We start from the raw sequence: 20,931 nt of genomic DNA on the forward strand, positions 1-20,931 counted from the left end.
GCCTCGCTTAACCGAGAGAACTTCCGGGTCAAGCAGCAGCTCCGGCCGGAAGGAGCTCGGCAGGCGTCTGGTGAGTGAGGGCTAGTTTGGGGTCGCTGTAGGGGGTGTGGAGGGTTTAGTGGGGCACCCGAGACGTGGGTTTGAGCCGGTGGGTTAGGGTACAAGGTAAAAGAAGCTGGAGTATCCGTGGCCGTTTTGCAAGCCTGGCTTGGACTGCTGCAGGCATTCGGCCATCCTGTATTTACTGAGCTCCACCTACCTGCCAGACACTTCTCTGGGCTTTTGGGACACCCTGGTTTACGAGAGACTGTGGCTTTGTGCTCAAGTAGTTGACAGCCTAGTGGAGAAAACCGACCATAAACAAGTTTACAAGCAAACACGGTTATCTAAGATAGTAGTGCGTGCTTTAAAGAAAATTAAGCAGAACAAAGTGATGGAACGAAGCGAGGGGTAAATCTTATGAAGAGCTGCTGATGAGTATTAGGAGCAGAAGAAATAGCAACTGCAAAGGCCTTATCATGGGAACAGACTGAGCCAGGTTAAGGAAAAGGCAAAGGGCCACTGTGAGTGGACCGAAAAGAGGAAGATGAGACCAGGAACTTAAACTGGCCAAATTTTGTAGGGTTTGTGAGCCAAGATAAGAATTTTGACTTTTATTTGAAAAGCAGTGGAAAGGCATTTGAAGGCTTCTGTGCTGAAGAGTAACATGCTGTGATTTATGACTTTAGCTTACCCCTGACCCCTCATCAAAAAGATGTACCTCTTCAGTTGCTCTTGGGCAATGAGAATGCGTGAAACCAAACTGATAGCCAGAAAAAAGTTACAGACACCTTCATTGTACAGATGTACAGATGTGAAAAAAGTCCCAGAGAGGTGAAGGCACCTGACCTTTTAAGAACCCGAGACTTCTAACTCAATTTGATGTTTTCAGAGTTATTTTAATATCTATACATAATAACTGTCACTTCCTAAAACCCTTCAGATAGTTTATTTGCTTTAATGGTGATCCTCTAAATTTAGGGGCATCAGTATCACCTGGGAGCATGTTAAAAATGTGTATTCTCCCCAAACTAAAAACACTATAAGTATAAAATAGGTGTTTTCTTCTGATCTTCTGTTGTAATGGAAAGTGCATAGAATTTGGAGTTTAAGAATAGAAATTTGGAAACCGCTTGCTGCTGCTGCTGCTGCTAAGTCGCTTCAGTCGTGTCCGACTCTGTGCGACCCCATAGACGGCAGCCCACCAGGCTCCCCTGTCCCTGGGATTCTCCAGGCAAGAACACGAGTGGGTTGCCATTTCCTTCTCCAGTGCATGAAAGTGAAAAGTGAAAGTGAAGTCGCTCAGTTGTGTCCGACCCTCAGCAACCCCATGGACTGCAGCCTTCCAGGCTCCTCTGTCCATGGGATTTTCCAGGCAAGAGTACTGGAGTGGGGTGCCATTGCCGCTTAATTGTGTCTTAATCTTATCTTTTAAATAGTGTTGATGATAATTGTAGTGAAAATTGTTCCAATTTTTTGATCTTAGAATGTCTTGAGACTTTTAAAACTTTTTGAGAATATTGAAGAGGTTTTGTTTGTGTGGCTTATATCTATTATTATGCCATTTTAGATGTCAAAACAGTTTTCCAAAGAGTTATTTATTTAAAATAATTAAATTCATTACATGTTAACATAAAAGGCATGTCTATGAAGAATAGTTTGCCCGCAAAAAAAATTTTTGAGAGAATGGCATTGTTTTGCATTTTTACAAGTTTCTTTAATATCTGACTTAATGGACGACAGCTAGATTGTCATACCTCCTTTGCATTCATTCTCTTGTGATATCATTCATTATGTAGCCTCTGGAAAACAGCACCTATTGTGTGAGAATGAGAGTGAAAGGGCAAATAATGTTCTAGTGTTGTTACGAAAATCATTTTGAAGACGTCTCAGGGACCCCCAGGGACCCGTGCAACACATTTTGCAAATTGCTGAATAACAATATGGTTATGAAAAATTAAAAGATATATGGGCTAAGTTTGCGTGGGACCAAGAAATCTGCATCTTTAATAAGCACCCCAGATTAATTTAAGTGATCTAAGAATTGCATTTTGAGAAAACGAGTTATAGATCAAATTCACTCTAGAGTGTTCTGCCCACCAAAAAAAAGAGAGAAAAACTATGTTTCCATATTTCATATCTCTCCATTAACAATTTCCAGAGATTGAGACTAAAAAGTCAGTAAGACATTTATAGCAGGTCCCTTTCTGACTGCCACATTAATGGGTGTCTGAATTCAGAATGTTGATTCCACCCCCACCAAGGGGGTTTTAGACTCTTGTCTTTGGTAAGCTTACAGTCTTTTGGACATACAGATAATTCATAAAAGAAGGAAACTGCGAAGTCTTACAGTTGAGTGCTGTCAGTGTGCTAGAAGACTGACAGCAAAAGAATTCATCTGAAATCCAGAAGGAAGAGTGAGAGCTTAGGTAGGAAGGCTTCTTGAATAAGGTCAAAAACACATTGGATATTGTAGAGAAGGTCCAATTTCCACAGGAAGATGGGGAGGGCAGGAAGTTTCAAGCAGAAGGGACAATTAGAACCAAAACTTTTAAGTGGAAAGTTATTTGGAGATAATAGAGAGTGAAATAAGTATAGTTAAAGCTTTGAGCCATGACAGGGAAGCTGGGGAAATTATAGGATTTAAAGGAAAATAGGAATGATAATCAGTTTGTAAGAAAACTGAGACCGCTAAAGATTAGATTACACCTGTCACACAACTGATTAGTGACAGGTATAACTAAAGACCAGATTTGACTTCTAATCCATTCATTCCTTTAGCAAGGAATTAGTGTACATGCAGGCACAGCTGGGCTCCAACTTCGAGCTTCTCTTCTACCACCTGAATCCATTCCTGGAGAATTATGGATACCATAAAATGTGAAGCTTATTTCATGGGTAGAGGCTTTTAAAATTGCCTTGACTCTTTTGGGTTTGTGTTTAGGACCAGTTCTGAGGGGAGCAATATTTGGGACATCAGAGGGATATGGTGGGAATTAAGGAGACCCATTTAAGAATTAAGAGGATAGTGTGGTACCCAGGTAAGGTAAAAGGACCAGGTGACCTAGGGCAGGGACAGCAGGACTTAATCGAAAAACATCTAGAAGGAAGAAGAAGGTGAATAATAATGGCATGAATTTAAAATGTACATTAGTTCATCTAGTGTTCACAACTACCTTATGAGGTGGTTACTGTAAATAACCTTATTCAATAGATGTATATACTAAGGCCTCTTGATCCCATAGCTTCACACAAGGATAGGATCAAGCACTCTTAATCCTAATTCGCACTCCTAACCACACAGCCATGATGATACTGTAACTTTGATCTTGCAAAACTGGAAGATTTGTATTGTGTGGCTATCATTCAAGTTATATATATGCTAGACAGGTAGATCTGAGAGTGAGAGTAAAGATCTTTTTTTTAGTTATCCTGAAGTTTGAGATACTGGGGGGTAGGGTCAGACCACAGAGGGAAAAAAAATGAGCAAGGAAATCAGTGTCTTTGTGTAGCTTCAGCAGATGCTTATGGCAAAAATGATCATAGTCAAGGGCAAAACAAATAACCCTGGGTTTGAAGCACAGCTTCAGCAAATACAGAAGAGGGTATTCCTCAGTGTGCCAGAAAATATGCTGACGTTTGAGTGCCTAAGCGCCAATGATGAGGTATGCAGTGGCTCCAAGATTCTATTGGGAGCATAAGGGCTATGTTAAGTTAGAAACTTTTTGGAAAATGGCCCTCAAAATGGTGATTTCTGTTTGTGTATTACTAACCTTTGTATGTTACAGATTGCTATAGTAAGGCTTGCGTGTAAGCAGAACAGCTTTTTGTTTGTTCTCTGAAAGGATAGAGGAGTGCTAACAGTCTGCTCTTCATTTCCTTTTTCTCCCCTTTGCCAATTCAGAATGTCACTGACCATTTGTGTGCCTTGTGTAAGGGAACTTCTCCATTTTTCAAGTGTAACAGTGCAGGCAGAGAAGAGTGGATGAGTTGTAAATACAGCTCAAATGCATTTAATTATGGAGAATGAACCATTACAATCCCAGTATTCTTGGAGCAAAAACCAGTACCATCTGGGCATCAGTGTTTTTCCTTCCTTTGAATTATCCCAGAACTATTTCTGCAAACAGCCATTTCTTCAGCCAACTTAATATTGAGCCACGAGAATGGAAATTAGCCACGTTGCTTCCTTATTCACTTCTGTTGAGAATTGGAACAGAATGGGAATATTTCTTCTCTCAGAAGTTGGCAGGCACAGCAACAAGGCAGTCTGTTAGGGATGATAACTTAGGCACTTTTCTTTTTCCTTTTTAATGATACAGCCAATATCCAGAATGGTTCTGTAGGGTAAAATCATCTATATTTCTGATTATTCATGATCCTAGAGAAGCTAACTTTTTACTGTACCTGAAAGATGAAAAAGGAGTTAGATTAAATTTAAATATCACACTCTTCTGTTATTCCTATTCATGCAGAAGACAGGTAATAAAACATTCTACTAAGTAACTTCACTCACAAGCATAGCATAGCTCTTTTTAACTATTTACAGGAAGTGGCACTTTGATTTTCCTTTTTGAACTCTTCTTAACCTCCATATGTCAGCTGCCCCATTGAGAATAGCAGGCATGATATACAAAGTCCCAAACTTAAAACTGAATTGCATTCCTAAAATTTCTGAAGTCTCCCTTTCTCTTTTGTGCTCAGAGCACAATTACACTTCTGTTAAGTACTTCTCTTATATATAGTTGTCTCTTATATATACTTGTCTTATATATAGTTAGCCCTTTCTTTTCCTGTCTTCCAGGTTTTGCTGAACTTAATCTTCTTTCTCCCACCTGACCAGTTCTCCATTTCTTTCATTGTTTGCACATTCAGTTTTCATTTTTGTGGTTTTAATTTTGAATGAAATTAGATAAAGATGTTTATTTCTTTAAAAAAAAAAAGTCTTATTGGAGCCAGGAAGTAGAACTCTGTCAAGAGCCAGAGCAGCATGTGTGAGCCTCTCTTTCTCTTCCCCTCTGTAACTCTCTCCACCACCACCACCCGCCTCCCTAGACCCCGTCTCCTGGCTGCTCTTTTTCCCTTCTCCATCCCTGTTGTCCTTTAACGTGGTTGCCTCAGCTCCCTATAATCCTTCTCTTCCTCAAATGTCCCTAACCCACAGTGTCTCAGTCCACATTCCAAGGGAACATTCTTCTTAGTGAGTTGACTTCCTCCTGGATCCAAGAAGGCAGAGCTCCAAAAAAGAAACAACAAAGGCTCTCTGGCACAAACTCAGGACATGGTGAAAACAATGTAACGTCCTGTTAGTCTCCAAGGTCCCTTTACAATGCCTGTTTGATCCATATTTTTGTCAACTATTTGCACTGAGAGAGGAGTGTGAAATTTAAAATTAAAGACTGAAATTACCTTATGATGTTACCCCTTCCCCCTCCAAAATATTTAAGTGGTTTCATGGTATTCCAAGTAAAAGTGTTTTATATATCTTAAATAATGGTTTTGCTGTAAAGTGTTGATTTTAGCACTCGAAGTGATATCAACAATAATAATAACTAGAGTTAACAGTGATTACTGTTACCAGACTGTTTTTCACATACTGTCTTTTTCAGACCTTGCAATAATCTTGTGGAAGTAGATGCTATTATTTTCCCTCATTTAAAGATGAGGGAACTGAGGCATAGAGAGATTAAGTCATTAACAGAAGTCGAAAGGCTGATTAGAGTCGAGCCTAGGAAACCTGGTTAGAGAGTCTGTTCACTGAAGTTCTCTGCCACTCTGCCTATCAGAGGCCTGCAAGTATGAGTTTCTAGGGTGAACTTAATCCAGAGTGGAATCTGAGTGATAGCTCTTTTGTGCTGAAAGTGTTCAGACAGTCGAGCACCATTAGGTAGGGCTGTTACAGAGGAAATGAAGAAGTATATTAGTGGTCGCTAGTCCATGAGCCTTCTGCCTCAGAATCACCCAGAGAGCTAATTAAAAACCGTAATTCCAAGGTCCAAACCCAGAGATTTTTATTCACTGGTCTGGGGTGGGACCCAGTAATCTTTATTTTTAACAAGTTCTTTAGGAGATTGAGATGTTCAACCTGGTTTGGAAACTGTACTTGGTTATCTTTTATTCCTACCATTATTTCCTGGGACACGATGGTAAGTGAAGACATTGAGGGTTAGTGGTCGGTTCAAGGAATGCATTTAGGCATTATGCCTTTAAGATCTTTTGAGGTTACTAGCAGTAGCTCTTTTTGTCTCAGAGAATAATCACAAGTGCTAGTAAGTGCACGTAAGTCTGAATAATTATGATCCCTGTTGTATAACATTTATCAGTTTACAAAGATCCATCACATACTTGATCAAATTTAAACTATTCATCATTAAGTATTTATTGAGTATGTGCTAGTTATGACACATAGCGTTAAAAAATACAGTCCTTGTGCTTAAGAGGCTCATAGGTGAGATGGAGTAGACTGCCTGGCAGTACAGAGCCAGGTGAGTCGTGTACTGGTGAGGGCCACAGGGCTCAGGGAATAGCCGTCTTGCATTCAGGTGAACTCCTGATCTGGATGGGAAGAAGCAGCAGGCCTTGCGAGGAGGCTCGGGGAAGCTGCGTAAAGAAGGAATTCCACACTGCAATAATACTGCCAGGACACTTGCCCCACAGCCCCCTCATGTGGAGGCTATTCGTTCCTCTGAAATGCTTACATCTCAGAGCAGGGAGAGTGAGTCCATTTCTTCCATTCCTGGTGTCTTCTTCCTTGATCTTGGGGTGACAGTAGCATCCCCACAGGTGATCTACCTCACTTTTGAGCCTTTTAGTTCTTTGACTGCTTCACCTTGGACAATTCTTAATTATAGTGAATTTCCTTCACTCACTTCAGCCTCCCACTCCAGTTCCCAAAGTCTTATCTCCAGTTTTTATCTTGGGCCAAACTGCTCCTCTTCAGGATCAGGAATGAGACCTATGACTCTCTGGCCACCATCTCTCATTATGACTGCTTGTAGCTCTTTTTCTTGACTACCTTGCTAACCAATGACTGATCTGCTTTTTCTCTGCCCCATGTCCCTTTACCTCGATGGCTCTCCCCAACATTCTCCATTCCCATTTACCCCCCAAGTCTTGTCACACACCTTACTTTCTCAGGGAAGCTTTCTGCAACATGGTTAGCTCCCTATAGCATCCTGTACTTTCCTTTGGGTAGCATTTAGTGTATTTTGAATATATTTAATGACCATGTCCTCCACCTAACTGAGTTCCATGAAGGCAGAGACAGTGTCTGTGGTACAGTAGGTTGGCACATAGTAGGTACTCAGTAGACACTGTTGAATAGATGAAAATGTATACCCCTAGTCTAAGATAGTGGGTTGTAGACTCAGTGGTAGGAAGCAGTGGGGAGGAAAGGAATGGCAGGATAAGAAGTGAGGTACTATTAGAATAAACAAGTTGTGGAGGTTTGTTTTGTTTTCTCTACAAAGAGAGCAGGCCTGCAGCTCAGAGCCTTCAACAGATAGAAGTTTCTCTGCAAGTTAATAACATGGCTTTGTTTGCATTGTGCCTAGTGTACAGTTACTTTTATCCAGATTTTGTGAAAGACAATGAGTTTAAGAAAAGCAGAAATAATAATTTATGAAAAGCATAAAATATAATTTTAAGAAAAGCATAAAAAATAATAAAAAGATACAGTTTTTAAACAAATCATGACAGTAGAAGAAATGAATGAAATTTGGGAAATGCCAACTTGGACAAAGCCACAGAATCTCCTTATGGAAGTCCTGGGTGAAACTTGGAGTACTTTTCAGCACATTCATTTCCTATCACCATTGAGAACCAGTAGTCTAGAATAAAGGACAAAAATCTTATCTGCCAGTTGTAGTAGAAAAGAAGTTGAGAACTATCAAGCCTGAGCACAGTGCCTGGTTTACTTCAGTCATTCTGTAAGCTTTTATTTCCATTGTTTCCACTCTCAACTCCCTCCCAATAGAGGCCAGGATTCTCCTGCTTACTATATAATATGAAGAGCAAGTCAGGGTGAAGAGGTTAGATCAGATCACTTCTGTAATCCCCTTCAGTGCCCAAGAGCTTTGTGTCATTTTAATGGGATTTGGGGAAGAAATGAAAACATACAGTGTTCATCTATTATGTATAGCAAACTCTGAAGTTCTTTGTTTTACTTCAAATGGTCCCTCCTTAAATTTGCAAGATAGAGAAAATTATTGTCATCATCTAACCATCCTTTCAAGGACTAATGAAATTTATATGATATTTACAACTTAACTGTCAAATTTAGACTCTGAGCAGTTTAATGGCAAAATACAGTGATCTGTTGCTTTTTGTGTTACATGATCAAGCAGCTTTTGTATGAATATACAGGGAAGTAAGTGTCATTTCCAAAACTCTTTAGTTTGGCCCTTACAAGAAATAAAGTTAGGTGTTTCATCCCATATTTTATAGAAATTGAAATATTTCTGTAAGAGTCAGTGATTTTAAAAGAGGAATCAGATGACCAGGAAGTTGATCATAATCACATAGATTCTTGAAATGGGATATTATTTTGCTTTTATTTGTGATATTTTACTCTTCTGAATGTGTCTAACAATCTTTCTCTGTAGTTTGTATTTCTGCTAACTAGACATTTAAGGTGTCAGTTCCTCCCATAGCTAGTTTATAGACTTTGAGTTAGAAATTTGGTATTCTTACAAGCTTATTAAATATACTGTATCTTATCTCTTGATATTGAAAAAATTATTAAAGGAAAATTCTTTTGTTTAATGTTCTTACCCAAGAGGAAAGTTCTATAGCCTCAAAAGCCAGTAACTATTTATTTATGCATAGTGGTGCAATTTTCTAATATTACAAAAAAAACTACTTCAGGTAGCCCTGCGTTATTTATATCTAATGTCTATATACTTGAATTACTCAAATTTTGAACTCCATGGTTATAATTATTATGTAGCAGTTGATTTACATTATTGATATAACAGCAGATGGTAATGGTGCAGGTTGGAATAAAAGATCATTAAGTTAAATATTTTAGCCTTCATTGGCTCCCTCTTGCATGGAATTTGTCAGAGTGAAATAGAATCACAACATTTCAGAACTAGAAGAGCCCTTAGAGATTGTCTCATCTAGTCCCCATTTGACACATGAGAAAACAAGCATAGCTATTTGCCAAGGGCTTACAGCTAGTTATTAGCAAAGCTAATACCGGAATCTAGATCTGCCATTTTCCAGTTCAGTGTTTTTTCTGCTGACTCTGTTGAAATTTTTAGGTGGTATTTTCACTGTTTCACTTCATAATATTTATGTCAGTTATTCTAATCAGTTTCACATCTATTTATTTCTCGAACATAAAGCTTCACTCCATTATGAGTCTTTGTTGGTTAAATTTTGTATCTGGCTCTCTTTCAGGTTGGTCTCCACTCGTATCTTTTAATCTTGAAGACTCCAGAATATACCTGGATCTACCTGTTTGGTTTTTTTTTTTTTTTTTTTTTTTTTGGAAAATTCCAGTACCAAGCAATCAATGACCCACTGTGCTCTTGTTATAATATAGAAGCTATTGAGTTCTCCAAATATAAACGAGATTTTCTCCCATTTTCCCATGAAGCCACTTTGTTGTTTATCCACTTTAGTGGTGAGTGTTATTGTGCCAGCTGCTTTTGCTTTGGAAGATGTAGACTTCAACCAGATGATCCCACTGGGAACAAATCACAGTTCTTCCAATGCATCATTTCTTCCAAGTTTTGAACTCTCAGCAGATTCCCACTCAGGTGATGACGTCATCATAGCCAGAGAGGGAACTAGTGTTTCAATCAAGTGTCTTCTCACAGTCGACCACTATGAACCGGTCTCTTGGTACAACTCAAAAGGACAGCAGCTGGATGACAGAGACAGAGGTAATTATCCCAAAGCATAATTAGTCAAGATTACTCATTTCCTGTTACTTCAATCTTGGTTTTATGGCATATTCAACAAGGAATATCCAAGATGAGGTACTGCAATAAATAGTTAAAACTTTTGAAAGGCCCAGGGTATTATACCTATCAGGAAAAGTGAAATAATGGTAATTACTGAACCAGAAGAAGAAAAAAAATAAAGTATAGTTACAAATTTAAGAAGTGTTCACATAATGATGGTGAGCTGTTTCCTCCCCTCTTGGCGAACTGGTTTCCTTCTTCATTCAAGGTTGGCTCCATCAGGGTTGCTGCACGCAGCTGTGTGGACTGTGTACTGCACAGCTCCAGGAGCACCATTTACCTAGACTGTACTGTGAGTAGTACAGTGTGCTGGCCCTGTATGAGTAGATCAAGAAGGATTTTGGTTAAGTGAACTTGTCATAAATAATTTTTTTGTTTTTACTCAGAAATGAATTACTAAAAATGTTGGAGGAAATCCCGGATGTTTTTGAAAATGGTTATAAAGATCAGTACATAAAAGTTTTAACTCCCTCTGAGAATCAGAAGGGCATGGAGGAGGAACTTTATAAGCCCTTCCAGCTCATTTCTCTTTTTAATTCTGTACCTTAACTGCATGAAAATAGGAAAGTTTCTCTTTACATATTTTTGTGTCTCAGTCTTAAAAAATCACACAAACATCATAGTAAGGTGACCAAGGTCTACCTTTTGACAGGTTTTTATTTGATTTTGCTATTTAAGAACCTGTGTACACATCTTAATCAGAATATTGTTTCCTTTAACTAGTGTTCTGTTAGATTTTTTTTTTGAAGACTACCTGTGTTAAAACACCTTAGAAAGAAATCGCCATGAAATATCAATGGGGTAAAGATTAAATTATGGTATCCTCACAAGCTACATTTTGGAAAAGGCCTGCTTATATTTTCTGTTAGAAAGATAGTCTAATCTCTTGGCTATTTATCTTAGACTGGAAAACAGAAAAGGAGACAGATGGTGCTTCCTTCTAAAGTATATGCTAAACATTTTAACCTTCTACAGACTGAGAAACTGGCCACCAAGGAATTGAAGAGTTAGAATGTTAGAAAGAACAGAGCTTCTTAAGAATATAGATCTGTTAAATCAGAATGTCTAGAGTGGTGCCCTGAACATGTATTTTGAACATGATTTGGGGTTCCCTATTTGGAGCCTTATCTTTTTTGGCCCTAGGGTCCTGACAAACACATCTAAGATGTGAGTTACTCAGTAAGTGTGATTATTATAGACTGGTCGTATAAACAGATTTTAGGAGACCAGCCAAGTAGAATGGCAGTTTTATTTTTCTATTTTGCCTTTACTTTGAAAACCACTAACATCTATCACTGATGCTTTCAGCAGCAGCTCTGGACAATTGTATTAAATTTTATGAATCTCAAGTGAGAGGAGTTTAAAAAGCATGTCAGTCTAGTATAAGGTTCATAAATCTTGAGCTATTATCAGCAAGTGAGCTAGAGAGTTTAGATTGTGGTTATAGTGGTTGATGAATGGAGTCTATGTATATAGTTCATCATACTGTGGATTCACAAGATATCTTTTTTATAGCTCCAGGTTTATAGACAGAAGCTTGTAAAATAATGACTATATTCATAGCTACATGTTTTCCTTCTCTTTTTACATTAGTAAAAATATAACTACAGAATTTAGATAAATGTTGATGTAGATAAGAATGGGCACGGTCCACAGTGCTTACTAATTGAAGTGCCCCTAAATCCTGAACCGTAGAATCTCAGAGATGAAAGGGAGCTAGAAAATTAGGCACTGAAGCAGTGCTTAACAAGCAGTCCCCCAGCCTCCTCTGGGCCACTACCTGTAGGCATGGGGACCCATACCCTCCACCCCATGTTAGCCCATCTATCCTGTCTTTGAATGGCAGTTAAAGCATTCGTATAGTTAAAGCACAGAGCACACTGAGGACTTAGAGGTGAGAACTGTGCAGGCAGAGCCAAGTTATTCAAGGCTGTTGGTCCTTGTGCTTTGGTTTTCATACTCATATACATTTGTATACACATTCCTGAATGAAGATACCTTCGTGTATGGGAGAAAGGCAGCATGTTTTCAATTTAAAGTAGAAGCCTAGGCATGTTAGGGCAACTTTTATTCTGTCTGCCAAGCTGTTCATTTACCCTCACTTGTGAGACATTGCTTTTGGCTTGTGCTTTATTTACTCTGGCCAGAAAATCAAGATGTTATCATCAACCAACCTTTTCTAACAAGACAAATTAACATGTATAAGGCATGCCAGATTAGCCAGTTAGTAATTGAACAAATACATTAAATTGGTAGGGTTTTGTTTGTCTTTTCTTAAGTAAATAAGTAAACAGTAAATTATTGAAAGTTAAAAAGGAAGTAAAAATTACTCATTACCCTATAAATAGCCATTGTTTTGTATTTCTGAGACATAGCCTTCTAGTTTATGAGAATGTGTAGGTAGAGACTGTGATATAGACACATACACACATATATATAAACATTTCTTTTTAAGGTTAGTCACTTAGCATTATGTTGACACACCTGTCTCCCTGAAAGGTGTCTTACATCTAGCAGTGAAAAGGCAGCCACAATAATCGTTAGTTTCAGGAAGATCTTGATTCCCTTTTTTAAGTTCCAGCCTGTTTAAAATTCAGACTCTGAACGTAAAAGTCTGCCCTGTCTTACATCATTTAACAAAATAGCAGAACCTAATAGATGAGTTGATGTAACGTGCTCTCATGAAGAGGTGGAATATTGATAAGGTAGTTTGCGTATTTAGTAATAGTACTCTTTATGCTGTAATTTTTTATTTCTGTTGGGTTATCAGGTGGAAAATGGTTGGTTTCTGATAACTTCCTGAATATCACCAACGTAGCCTTTGCTGACCGTGGGCTCTATACATGTCATATCACCTCTCCAACCCGTGCCTCCTACTCGGTCACCCTGCGTGTTATCTTCACCTCGGGAGACATGAGTGTCTACTACATGGTTGTTTGCCTGATTGCCTTTACAATCACTCTCATCTTGAATGTTACACGGCTGTGCATGATGAGCAGCCATCTTCGTAAAACTGAGAAAGCCATCAATGAATTCTTCCGAACTGAAGGGGCAGAGAAACTCCAGAAGGCCTTTGAGATTGCAAAACGCATCCCCATCATCACCTCGGCCAAGACTCTGGAACTTGCCAAAGTCACGCAATTTAAAACCATGGAGTTTGCTCGTTATATCGAAGAACTGGCAAGAAGCGTCCCTCTGCCACCCCTTATTCTAAACTGCCGGGCCTTTGTAGAGGAGATGTTTGAGGCTGTGCGAGTGGATGACCCTGATGAGATGGGAGAGAGAATTAAAGAGAGACCTGCCTTGAATGCGCAAGATGGCATCTTTGTCATTAACCCAGAGATGGGCCGGAGTAATTCACCAGGAGGAGATTCAGATGATGGTTCCCTGAGTGAACAAGGCCAGGAGATAGCAGTTCAAGTTTCTGTCCACCCTCAGTCAGAGACGAAAAGTATTGATACTGATTCTCAGGACAGCAGTCATTTCAGCCCACCTGATGATACAGGATCTACTGAATCGAACTCTAACTACAAAGATGGGTCATTTGAAAGCTGCCAACTGTGAGCTACCCTCATACCTACAAAAACAGCTTGCAGAAAAAGAACATGTTTCATGCAGAAAATAACATTTTTATCAAAAAATAAGTAGGATTTCCCCCCTCATTAATATTAAGCCTATCAGAACATGAATTATTACCAAAATCTTTCTAAAACTTCAGCATTTTTCCTTTCTGATCTTTCTCAGTCATTTTCCCCAAGCTTGATTAAATGATACACATTGAGATTTAAAGGAGCCTGAGAGATCAGTGTAACGGGGAAAGTACCACACCCAAAATTGCATGACTTCTCTTCTAGTCACAGTTCTTTCATTGCTTAAAGCTGACACTTCTCTTGAAGCCTCAGTTTTCCCGCCATTAAAAATGAGGGATTTGCACTAGATGATATCTAAAGTCCTTTCTAGCCCTCTGACTTCTTACCTACCACCTTTAAACCATAAGAATCTTCAGCTCATTTCTAAATAAACCCTTCCCTAGACTTTGAGTCCCTTTTTACAGAAAGGACCTACCTGAGATTTTATTCTGTGATTTGGATTCCCACATCAATGCGGTGCATAGAGGTGTGGGTGTTTTTCGGATGTCTTGCTGGTAGAGCATACAATTGTATATGCTCTGTTGAATCTTTCCAGTATCACCCATGAATATATTGCTATACAGATATCAGGGACCTAACTGCTCATGAGTAAGCTACTTTCCATGAGTAAATTGGTCCTTGTGAGGGTATAGCAGTCTTTTTAACTTACTGAGGTATCATTTAGCTCACTGAGCTGGCACTGATTTCTCAGCTGATCTCCCAAAGTGAAAAATTTGTTCCTAAAGAATAATGTCTTTATTGTTTTTAGAATAAGAAGCAGTGTCAAATCATCTGTCTCTGGTAAATTATGGATTTTGACATTTCTGTTAATGGAATTTCTCAGGCTTTCCCTTTTTAAAAGTACTGGACTCTACGAGACAGTTCTGTGTTTGGGATCTCATTCCAGAGGGAAACCCACAGCTGAATTCCTCTTTAGACCTCTGTCAACACTCTTTACTCTATCGTCTTAAATACGGTGCTAAAGGTTGCATGCCTCCTTACCTTGTTTGTCTTGTTTATATTTTATTGTTGCTGAGGTTTTTATTTTTGTGTACATCAGATGTAGAATTTTAAGCTAGGGCTGCTTTTGTGGCCTTTCTGAGAAGCACTAACCTGAAATAAGATTAGAGAATGGTGTGTGCTGTGTGTTACTATATTAAATATATAGATACAGATATATAGGTATATATATACACACACATACAAATGATCTAGACATAAAGAGGGAGAAAAATTATGAATGATGCCACTTGATTCAACTGTGTATAATAAACACTTCGGACAGTATTTGTTGCCTGGCTGAGATCTGATATAATGGAATTGTAAATACTCTTCAGAGTCATTTCTTCAACTACAGTAAGCTTGGCGTCATATAATTTTAAGAACTTGGCAATGGAGCTCTGTGTGCTTCACATTTCTTCATTTGGCTTCTGATTACTGAAGCTTTACTTGAACTAGAGGTTCCTGAGGGAAATGTTCAGGGGAGGTTTTATCAGGATTTTAATTTAAGGTTTCAAATGGAGGAAGGCAGGAAATTTGAAGTGTGGCCAGATAGAACTCCTGCCTCCCTTTGTGAAGGCTTATCAGAAGTAATACATCTGGTTCTGGATAGCACAAATGAATCAATATGCAGTTTTATCAGGTGGCATTTCAGATAAAGACGATAATGCTGCCTTTTCTGTCTCTCAGGCTGTTTCCATGGAAACCTCCAGAGCCAAACAGAAGCTACCAATCATTTAGCCAAATCTTGTCTTGGCTCATAGACCTGTATTCCTTTAAAGAAAACTGTTTTCATACATTTGGCTATGAGAACAAGGGCTCTGGAACATGCCCTAGATTATAGAACACTTCTTCCCTTCCCAGAATGTTTCTCTTGAGAATTTAAAATTCTTTAAAATCCTTTTCTAAGGTCTGAGTCTGTCCCCTAAATGTCCCTCAGATCTTTAGATAACACTTCATAACCTGTACCTATATAGCAGGTTTGGGGTCATTTTTAGAATGTAGCTTGTCACATTAAAGAGAATGAATTTACCCCCCCATGTTTTCATAATAGACATACGTATTTGGAACCTTAAGGTAGACGTATTTAATGATCAAAGTCCTGGGAAACAGGGCTTGGGAAAAATAAGAAATATTCAGAAAAAAACTGTAAGTTGCACAATACTGTATAAGAGATATAGGCTACTCTAGTGTATCCTGGATAAATTACTTTAGAAGTGTAATGGTGACAATTTAGTTGCCAAAGTAATTGGATTACTCTGAGTATTCCAGGTTATGGTGCCACTGATAAAGTAGGTCAAAATTTAAGTGGAGCCGGTACTTTGTAAATCTGAAATAGTTGTTCACAGGAAGAAAATCACACTCGCTAACATTTTCTCTAGCTAATCAAATACTCTTCATATATAATTAATACTCCTGTTATCTTTTTGTAAAATCCTTAACCTTTTGAACTTCAGCTACAGTCTAACAGTCTTTTGACAATAGTGGTAGTGTAATTATCCTTCTGTCTTGCTAGATTTTATAATTGGTGAACATGCCTTTACTCGGCAATTTGGATTTGAAATAGTTCTGTCATCATTTATAAATTTTGTCTTGTATTGGGATTTAATGACCCTTATCATCCTTGTGAAATAAAATGGTGGCTTTGTAAAATAAATTTACCAAGACAAGGCATATAAACATTTTTAGAGATTCCTTGCCAGCTGAAATTCCTTACCAGTCAGGCATCTTTTGAACTGGTATGCCACTTGTTTATAAGCTGTTTGATAAACCTATCCTCAAAGTTGTATCTGTTCCAACACTTTAGTTCTTGAGTCTGGCCCAGTGGACATTTTTATTTCCTCCCAGCCACCTTGATATAAGTATCTTGGGAGTTGCTGACACCAAATGGTTGTGTGAAGGCTCCTGGCTTCGTCACCTCACTTAACACATATTTTTAAAGTGAAAATTCACAGCTTTCCCTTTTGTCCTCAGTGAACCCGCGCCATAGTCCTCTCCACGCCCTGCACGTTGTTTCAGCCTAGGTCAGATTTTGTATTCTGTATCCCAGAGCAGCATGGGAGCATGGCATGTTTGTTTCCAGGGCCCAGCCAGTCATGGGTGCTAGTCTTGCCTCTACACACCAGCTATTGTAACACAAGTATTGAATATATCAGATTTCCTGAATCACCATTTAAAGAATACAATCTTTTCTCTCCTAGGCCAGCAATGTTAAAAATGCTAAGCCTTATGCATAACCTCTAGGTTCTCAACACATTTCATAAAAGTAAATGAATTACTTAATATGGTTCAGATGATGTTTAAATAGTTACCTTTTTAATGAATACTTATAATTTTGTCCTTTTTTTAAAAAAAAAAAGTTGTACTTGAATGTAATGCATTAAATGTTCAGTGGAGTATATTTTGTTTGTCTGAAGTCTTCTGTAGAGATGTATTCATTTTTATGTTGGTGGAATTTGATGTTAATGATTTTGAGCAGGGGTAAATTTGAAGTCAATTTGGATGCTACTATGTCTACCCATTTAAATTTTACAGATGTTTACTAAGCATCTGTATGTTCTCGGTGCTATGAGCCATACTGAGATGGGTGTCCTGCCTACAGTTGGCATGAGAGTGAAGTTACCAGACCATCCTCACCTGGCGCAAGTACAGCAGTTTCCCATTTCTAAAATAAAGCCATTCTTAGGAAAGGCAGAGCTTGAGTAAAGGCCTAGAGGTAATTTAGCACATGTTTTAGAGCAGTGGTCCCCAACCTTTTTGGCACCAGGGGCAGACAGAGCAGGGGAAGTGGGTGGGTGAGTGTGAGGGTGGGCAGGATGATTTCAGGATGATTTTTATAAGACGTGCACAACCCGAATCCCTCATATGTGAAGTTCACAGTAGGGTTCTCACTCCTATGAGAATCCAATGCCACCACTGACCTGACAGGAGGTGGAGCTCAGGCAGCAATGTGATGAATGGGGAGTGGCTATAAATTCAGAGGAAGCTTGACTCGTTCCCCCACCGCTCACCTCCTGCTGTGCAGCCCAGGCCACCGACAGAGGGGTAACAGTCTGAGGCTGGGGCAGTTGGGGACCCCTGTCTTACAGAGCTTATGATTAGTGTGTAGGGTTTGTGATGAGGTGTGGCAGTGGGGAGAGCAAATGTCTGCAGTCCCATGGCAGTGAAGCAGGCATGGAAAAGCACAGGATCTCAGGAGACAGGCAAAAGAACAAGTAGAGGTCAACTCATTTCTTAAATGCCACAGACTCCTTAGAATGACCATTTAGCCCCTATCTTGGGACTTGGCCTCTCTGGACTTCAGTAAAGTGGAGTTGGTAACACCTACCTCACAAAATTAACATGAGGATTAAATACAGCAACATGTCAGCAAATACTGTGCAAGCTATGACATGCAATATAGTGTTCAGTTGTTCAGTCGCTCAGTCGTGTCCGACTCTTTGCAACCCCGTGAATTGCAGCACGCCAGGCCTCCCTATCCATCACCAACTCCCGGAGTTCACCCAGACTCAACATCCATCGAGTCAGCGATGCCATCCAGCCATCTCATCCTCTGTCATCCCCTTCTCCTCCTGCCCCCAAACCCTCCCAGCATCAGAGTCTTTTCCAATGAGTCAACTCTTCGCATGAGGTGGCCAAAGTACTGGAGTTTCAGCTTTAGCATCATTCCTTCCAAAGAAATCCCAGGGCTAATCTCCTTCAGAATGGACTGATTGGATCTCCTTGCAATCCAAGGGACTCTCAAGAGTCTTCTCCAACACCACAGTTCAAAAGCATGAATTCTTCGGCACTCAGCCTTCTTCACAGTCCAACTCTCACAGTGTCTGGTAATCACGTAGCCATAGCGTCAGCTTTATTAGCAGGCATGTCCAGCTGATGACTGGTTGCACTTGGACTCAACTGAGAATTCTCCAGATGTCTCTCAGTTACAGTTGCATTTGGCTGCATGCCACAGAAACCCAGTTGTGGTGGCCTACCCAAGTAAGAGGTTTATTTTTCTTAAATAACACAAAGTCCAGAGAAACTCAGCCCTAGGCTAGAACAGCCCAAGTTTGGCATCAAGGGCTCCATCCGAGTCTTTTTTTATCGAAAGACTTCTAGATTTCTTTCCATCCTTAGCATGTAGCCTTCATCTGCACAGTCACAAGATGTTTGAGATTGGGTTCCCCAGAGAAAGGATTCCTCTGCAAGTAGTTTATCTGGAAGGTGAACCCAGGAGTGAGATGAAAAAGAGCCAGTACAGGATGAGTTCATTATTTCTCTGAGCAACTGGGCTCAGGCCCTCTGGGGGAGTCAGGACACCCTATCTGCCCCTTGTGTTTGTAGCTTACACCTCAAAGTTGTCCCATCTGAAGGCCAAGGAGCTTGGATGTTTATACACCAACTTCTGTCTGTCAGTGAGGGCTGCTTCCAGCATCACTAACTCTCTGGTACTTCCGACCAGGCTAAGCATGATCCTATAGCCAGCAGAAGCCCTCTGCCAGAGGTACAGGAGCTTTCAATAGAAAAATCTGTAGTCAATATAACAATTTCATATGAGTTTCAAAAGGTTATGGACAGAGTTCTGATGGTACCTGCTACATAGGACAGTTGCTTCCCTTCAGCATCACGTATACATTCCAGGCAGGGAGAAGGCAACAGACACAGCAGCTGAGTCTGTACCTTTGTATTAGGAAGGCAGTAGCTTTCCAGAAGCCTCACCCGACTTCACTGCCAGAACTGGGTTCCATGCTACCTGCTGTAGCTGTAAGGAAGCCTGGGAAGATGAAATTGTATGTTTTTTAACTGGACACACTTCCCCAAAGTGTTCTATTAAGAAAGGAGGGAGGAACGGAAGTTGTGGGCAACTGGTAATTGCAACAAGTTCATCTTCATGTGAATTACAGGAGTAAAATGCAATTCTGTGGTGGGTAAAATTGCAGGCTATGTTCCTTGATATTCACATGTGTGGACGACAAATGTCACCTGCTATATCTGTAAACAAAGGATGGTGCAGCCATCAAGCCATCAGCCACTGCAGCCTTCCCCAGTTGCGCACCATAAGGGGATTCAGGATGGAGACTAGCAGGATACTGGCCTTAGATAGGTAAGGTGCCTATCAAAGGGATGATTTCAGTGACCCAGACTCACATCTTCCCAGACATAGAGAAGGGTTCAGTTCACTAAATTGAGATATCTGGGTTTTCTTTGATTTACAGTAAGCTTCTGCAGTAACCTTTCTGCTTTTGTTGCAAAAACATGTACCTGGCTCCTCTGTTACTTCTTCAGAACAATCCCTCAGAGCTCTCTGGGAGCCTGGATCCTGGACTTAAGTCCTCAGTATAAAGTCCTTGGAGTCCACTGAATAAAACATAATTCTCAACTTTTAGGTTGTGGTGGTGGTTTTTTGTTGTTTTTTTTCAGTTGACACATGCAAGAATCAAGCATTAAATCTTAGGTTAAATCTTCAAGTCATCACTTATATTATCTCCAATTGGCTCAAACAGCAGACAGACAAGTTATGGTGTTTCTGTTGGGGCATAATTGGCTTATCTTAACCTATTTATTCATGAACAGATATGTACTGGCCACCTGCTATGAGCAAGCAATAACAAAAATCCTAGGGGACAAGCTTGGCCTGTTGTTAAAAGAAAAGTAAGCCTGTGTGGCTATGAGGAAAGACTGTCAGAAAAGCATACAGGGGCCGGGAATAAGGTTAAAATATTTCAAAGTTTATTTCTTAAGAGGAAATGCTAGCAGTACCTAATTTAGAAGAGGGGATTTGGCAATGTAGGTAGGAAAGTTTGATCATTCAATAGTACTATTCATTATTGTCCTGGAGTTATCTGCAGCTGAAAAAAATTCCAATTTGCTAATTTTCTTTAAGGAATTAAACTCCTTCAGAGCTCCTTAAATCCCAATCATGTTCATGAGTTTTCATGTTTTCACTGGAACCTATTGATTAGGAAATATATATGTAAATATACATATGTCGCTCCATCTGCCTGGATGATCATAGCTGCTGCCAGCAGGCCGCTTCTTCCTAACAGTTGGGAACACTGCTTTGCCTCCTGCTCAGCTGTATGAAGAAGGAAGACTCAAGTGTCCTAAGTGACAATAAATCAGCCTTCTAGGGGCCTCCTTACCAGAGAAGAGCCACTCTCTGGGAAAGTTTGTCCCTAAGCAGAAGGGAAGTTAATCAGGAAGAATTCCATCTGAGGGGTAGTTTTGCCATATGAATTTCATTGCTCTTTCAGAAACTACAAGCAGGTGGATGGATCATGCTTGAGGCTGCTGTGCTCAAGCCCCTGACC

General features: G+C 39.7%; 1 protein-coding gene across 1 annotated transcript; it reads left to right on the forward strand.

Annotated features, from left to right (window-relative positions):
• Positions 1-2: 2 nt before the first annotated feature.
• On the forward strand, positions 3-20,006 carry MFAP3 (microfibril associated protein 3). Its single transcript, XM_019965284.2, has 3 exons — positions 3-70; positions 9,442-9,929; positions 12,781-20,006. The coding sequence occupies exons 2-3, from the start codon at positions 9,635-9,637 to the stop codon at positions 13,572-13,574; spliced, it is 1,089 nt and encodes a 362-aa protein (XP_019820843.1). The 5' UTR covers positions 3-70; positions 9,442-9,634; the 3' UTR covers positions 13,575-20,006.
• The last annotated feature ends 925 nt before the right edge of the window (positions 20,007-20,931 follow it).

This window comes from Bos indicus, chromosome 7, assembly GCF_029378745.1.
Source record: "Bos indicus isolate NIAB-ARS_2022 breed Sahiwal x Tharparkar chromosome 7, NIAB-ARS_B.indTharparkar_mat_pri_1.0, whole genome shotgun sequence".
In the NCBI taxonomy this organism is placed as follows: Eukaryota; Metazoa; Chordata; class Mammalia; order Artiodactyla; family Bovidae; genus Bos; species Bos indicus.

Excerpts from the sequence above, each read along its gene's own strand:
- MFAP3 (XM_019965284.2), top strand. The coding sequence starts at position 9,635 with ATGAAGCCACTTTGTTGTTTATCCACTTTAGTGGTGAGTGTTATTGTG. Across the intron at positions 9,930-12,780 it reads GCTGGATGACAGAGACAGAG|GTGGAAAATGGTTGGTTTCT; the intron begins GTAATTATCCCA and ends TTGGGTTATCAG.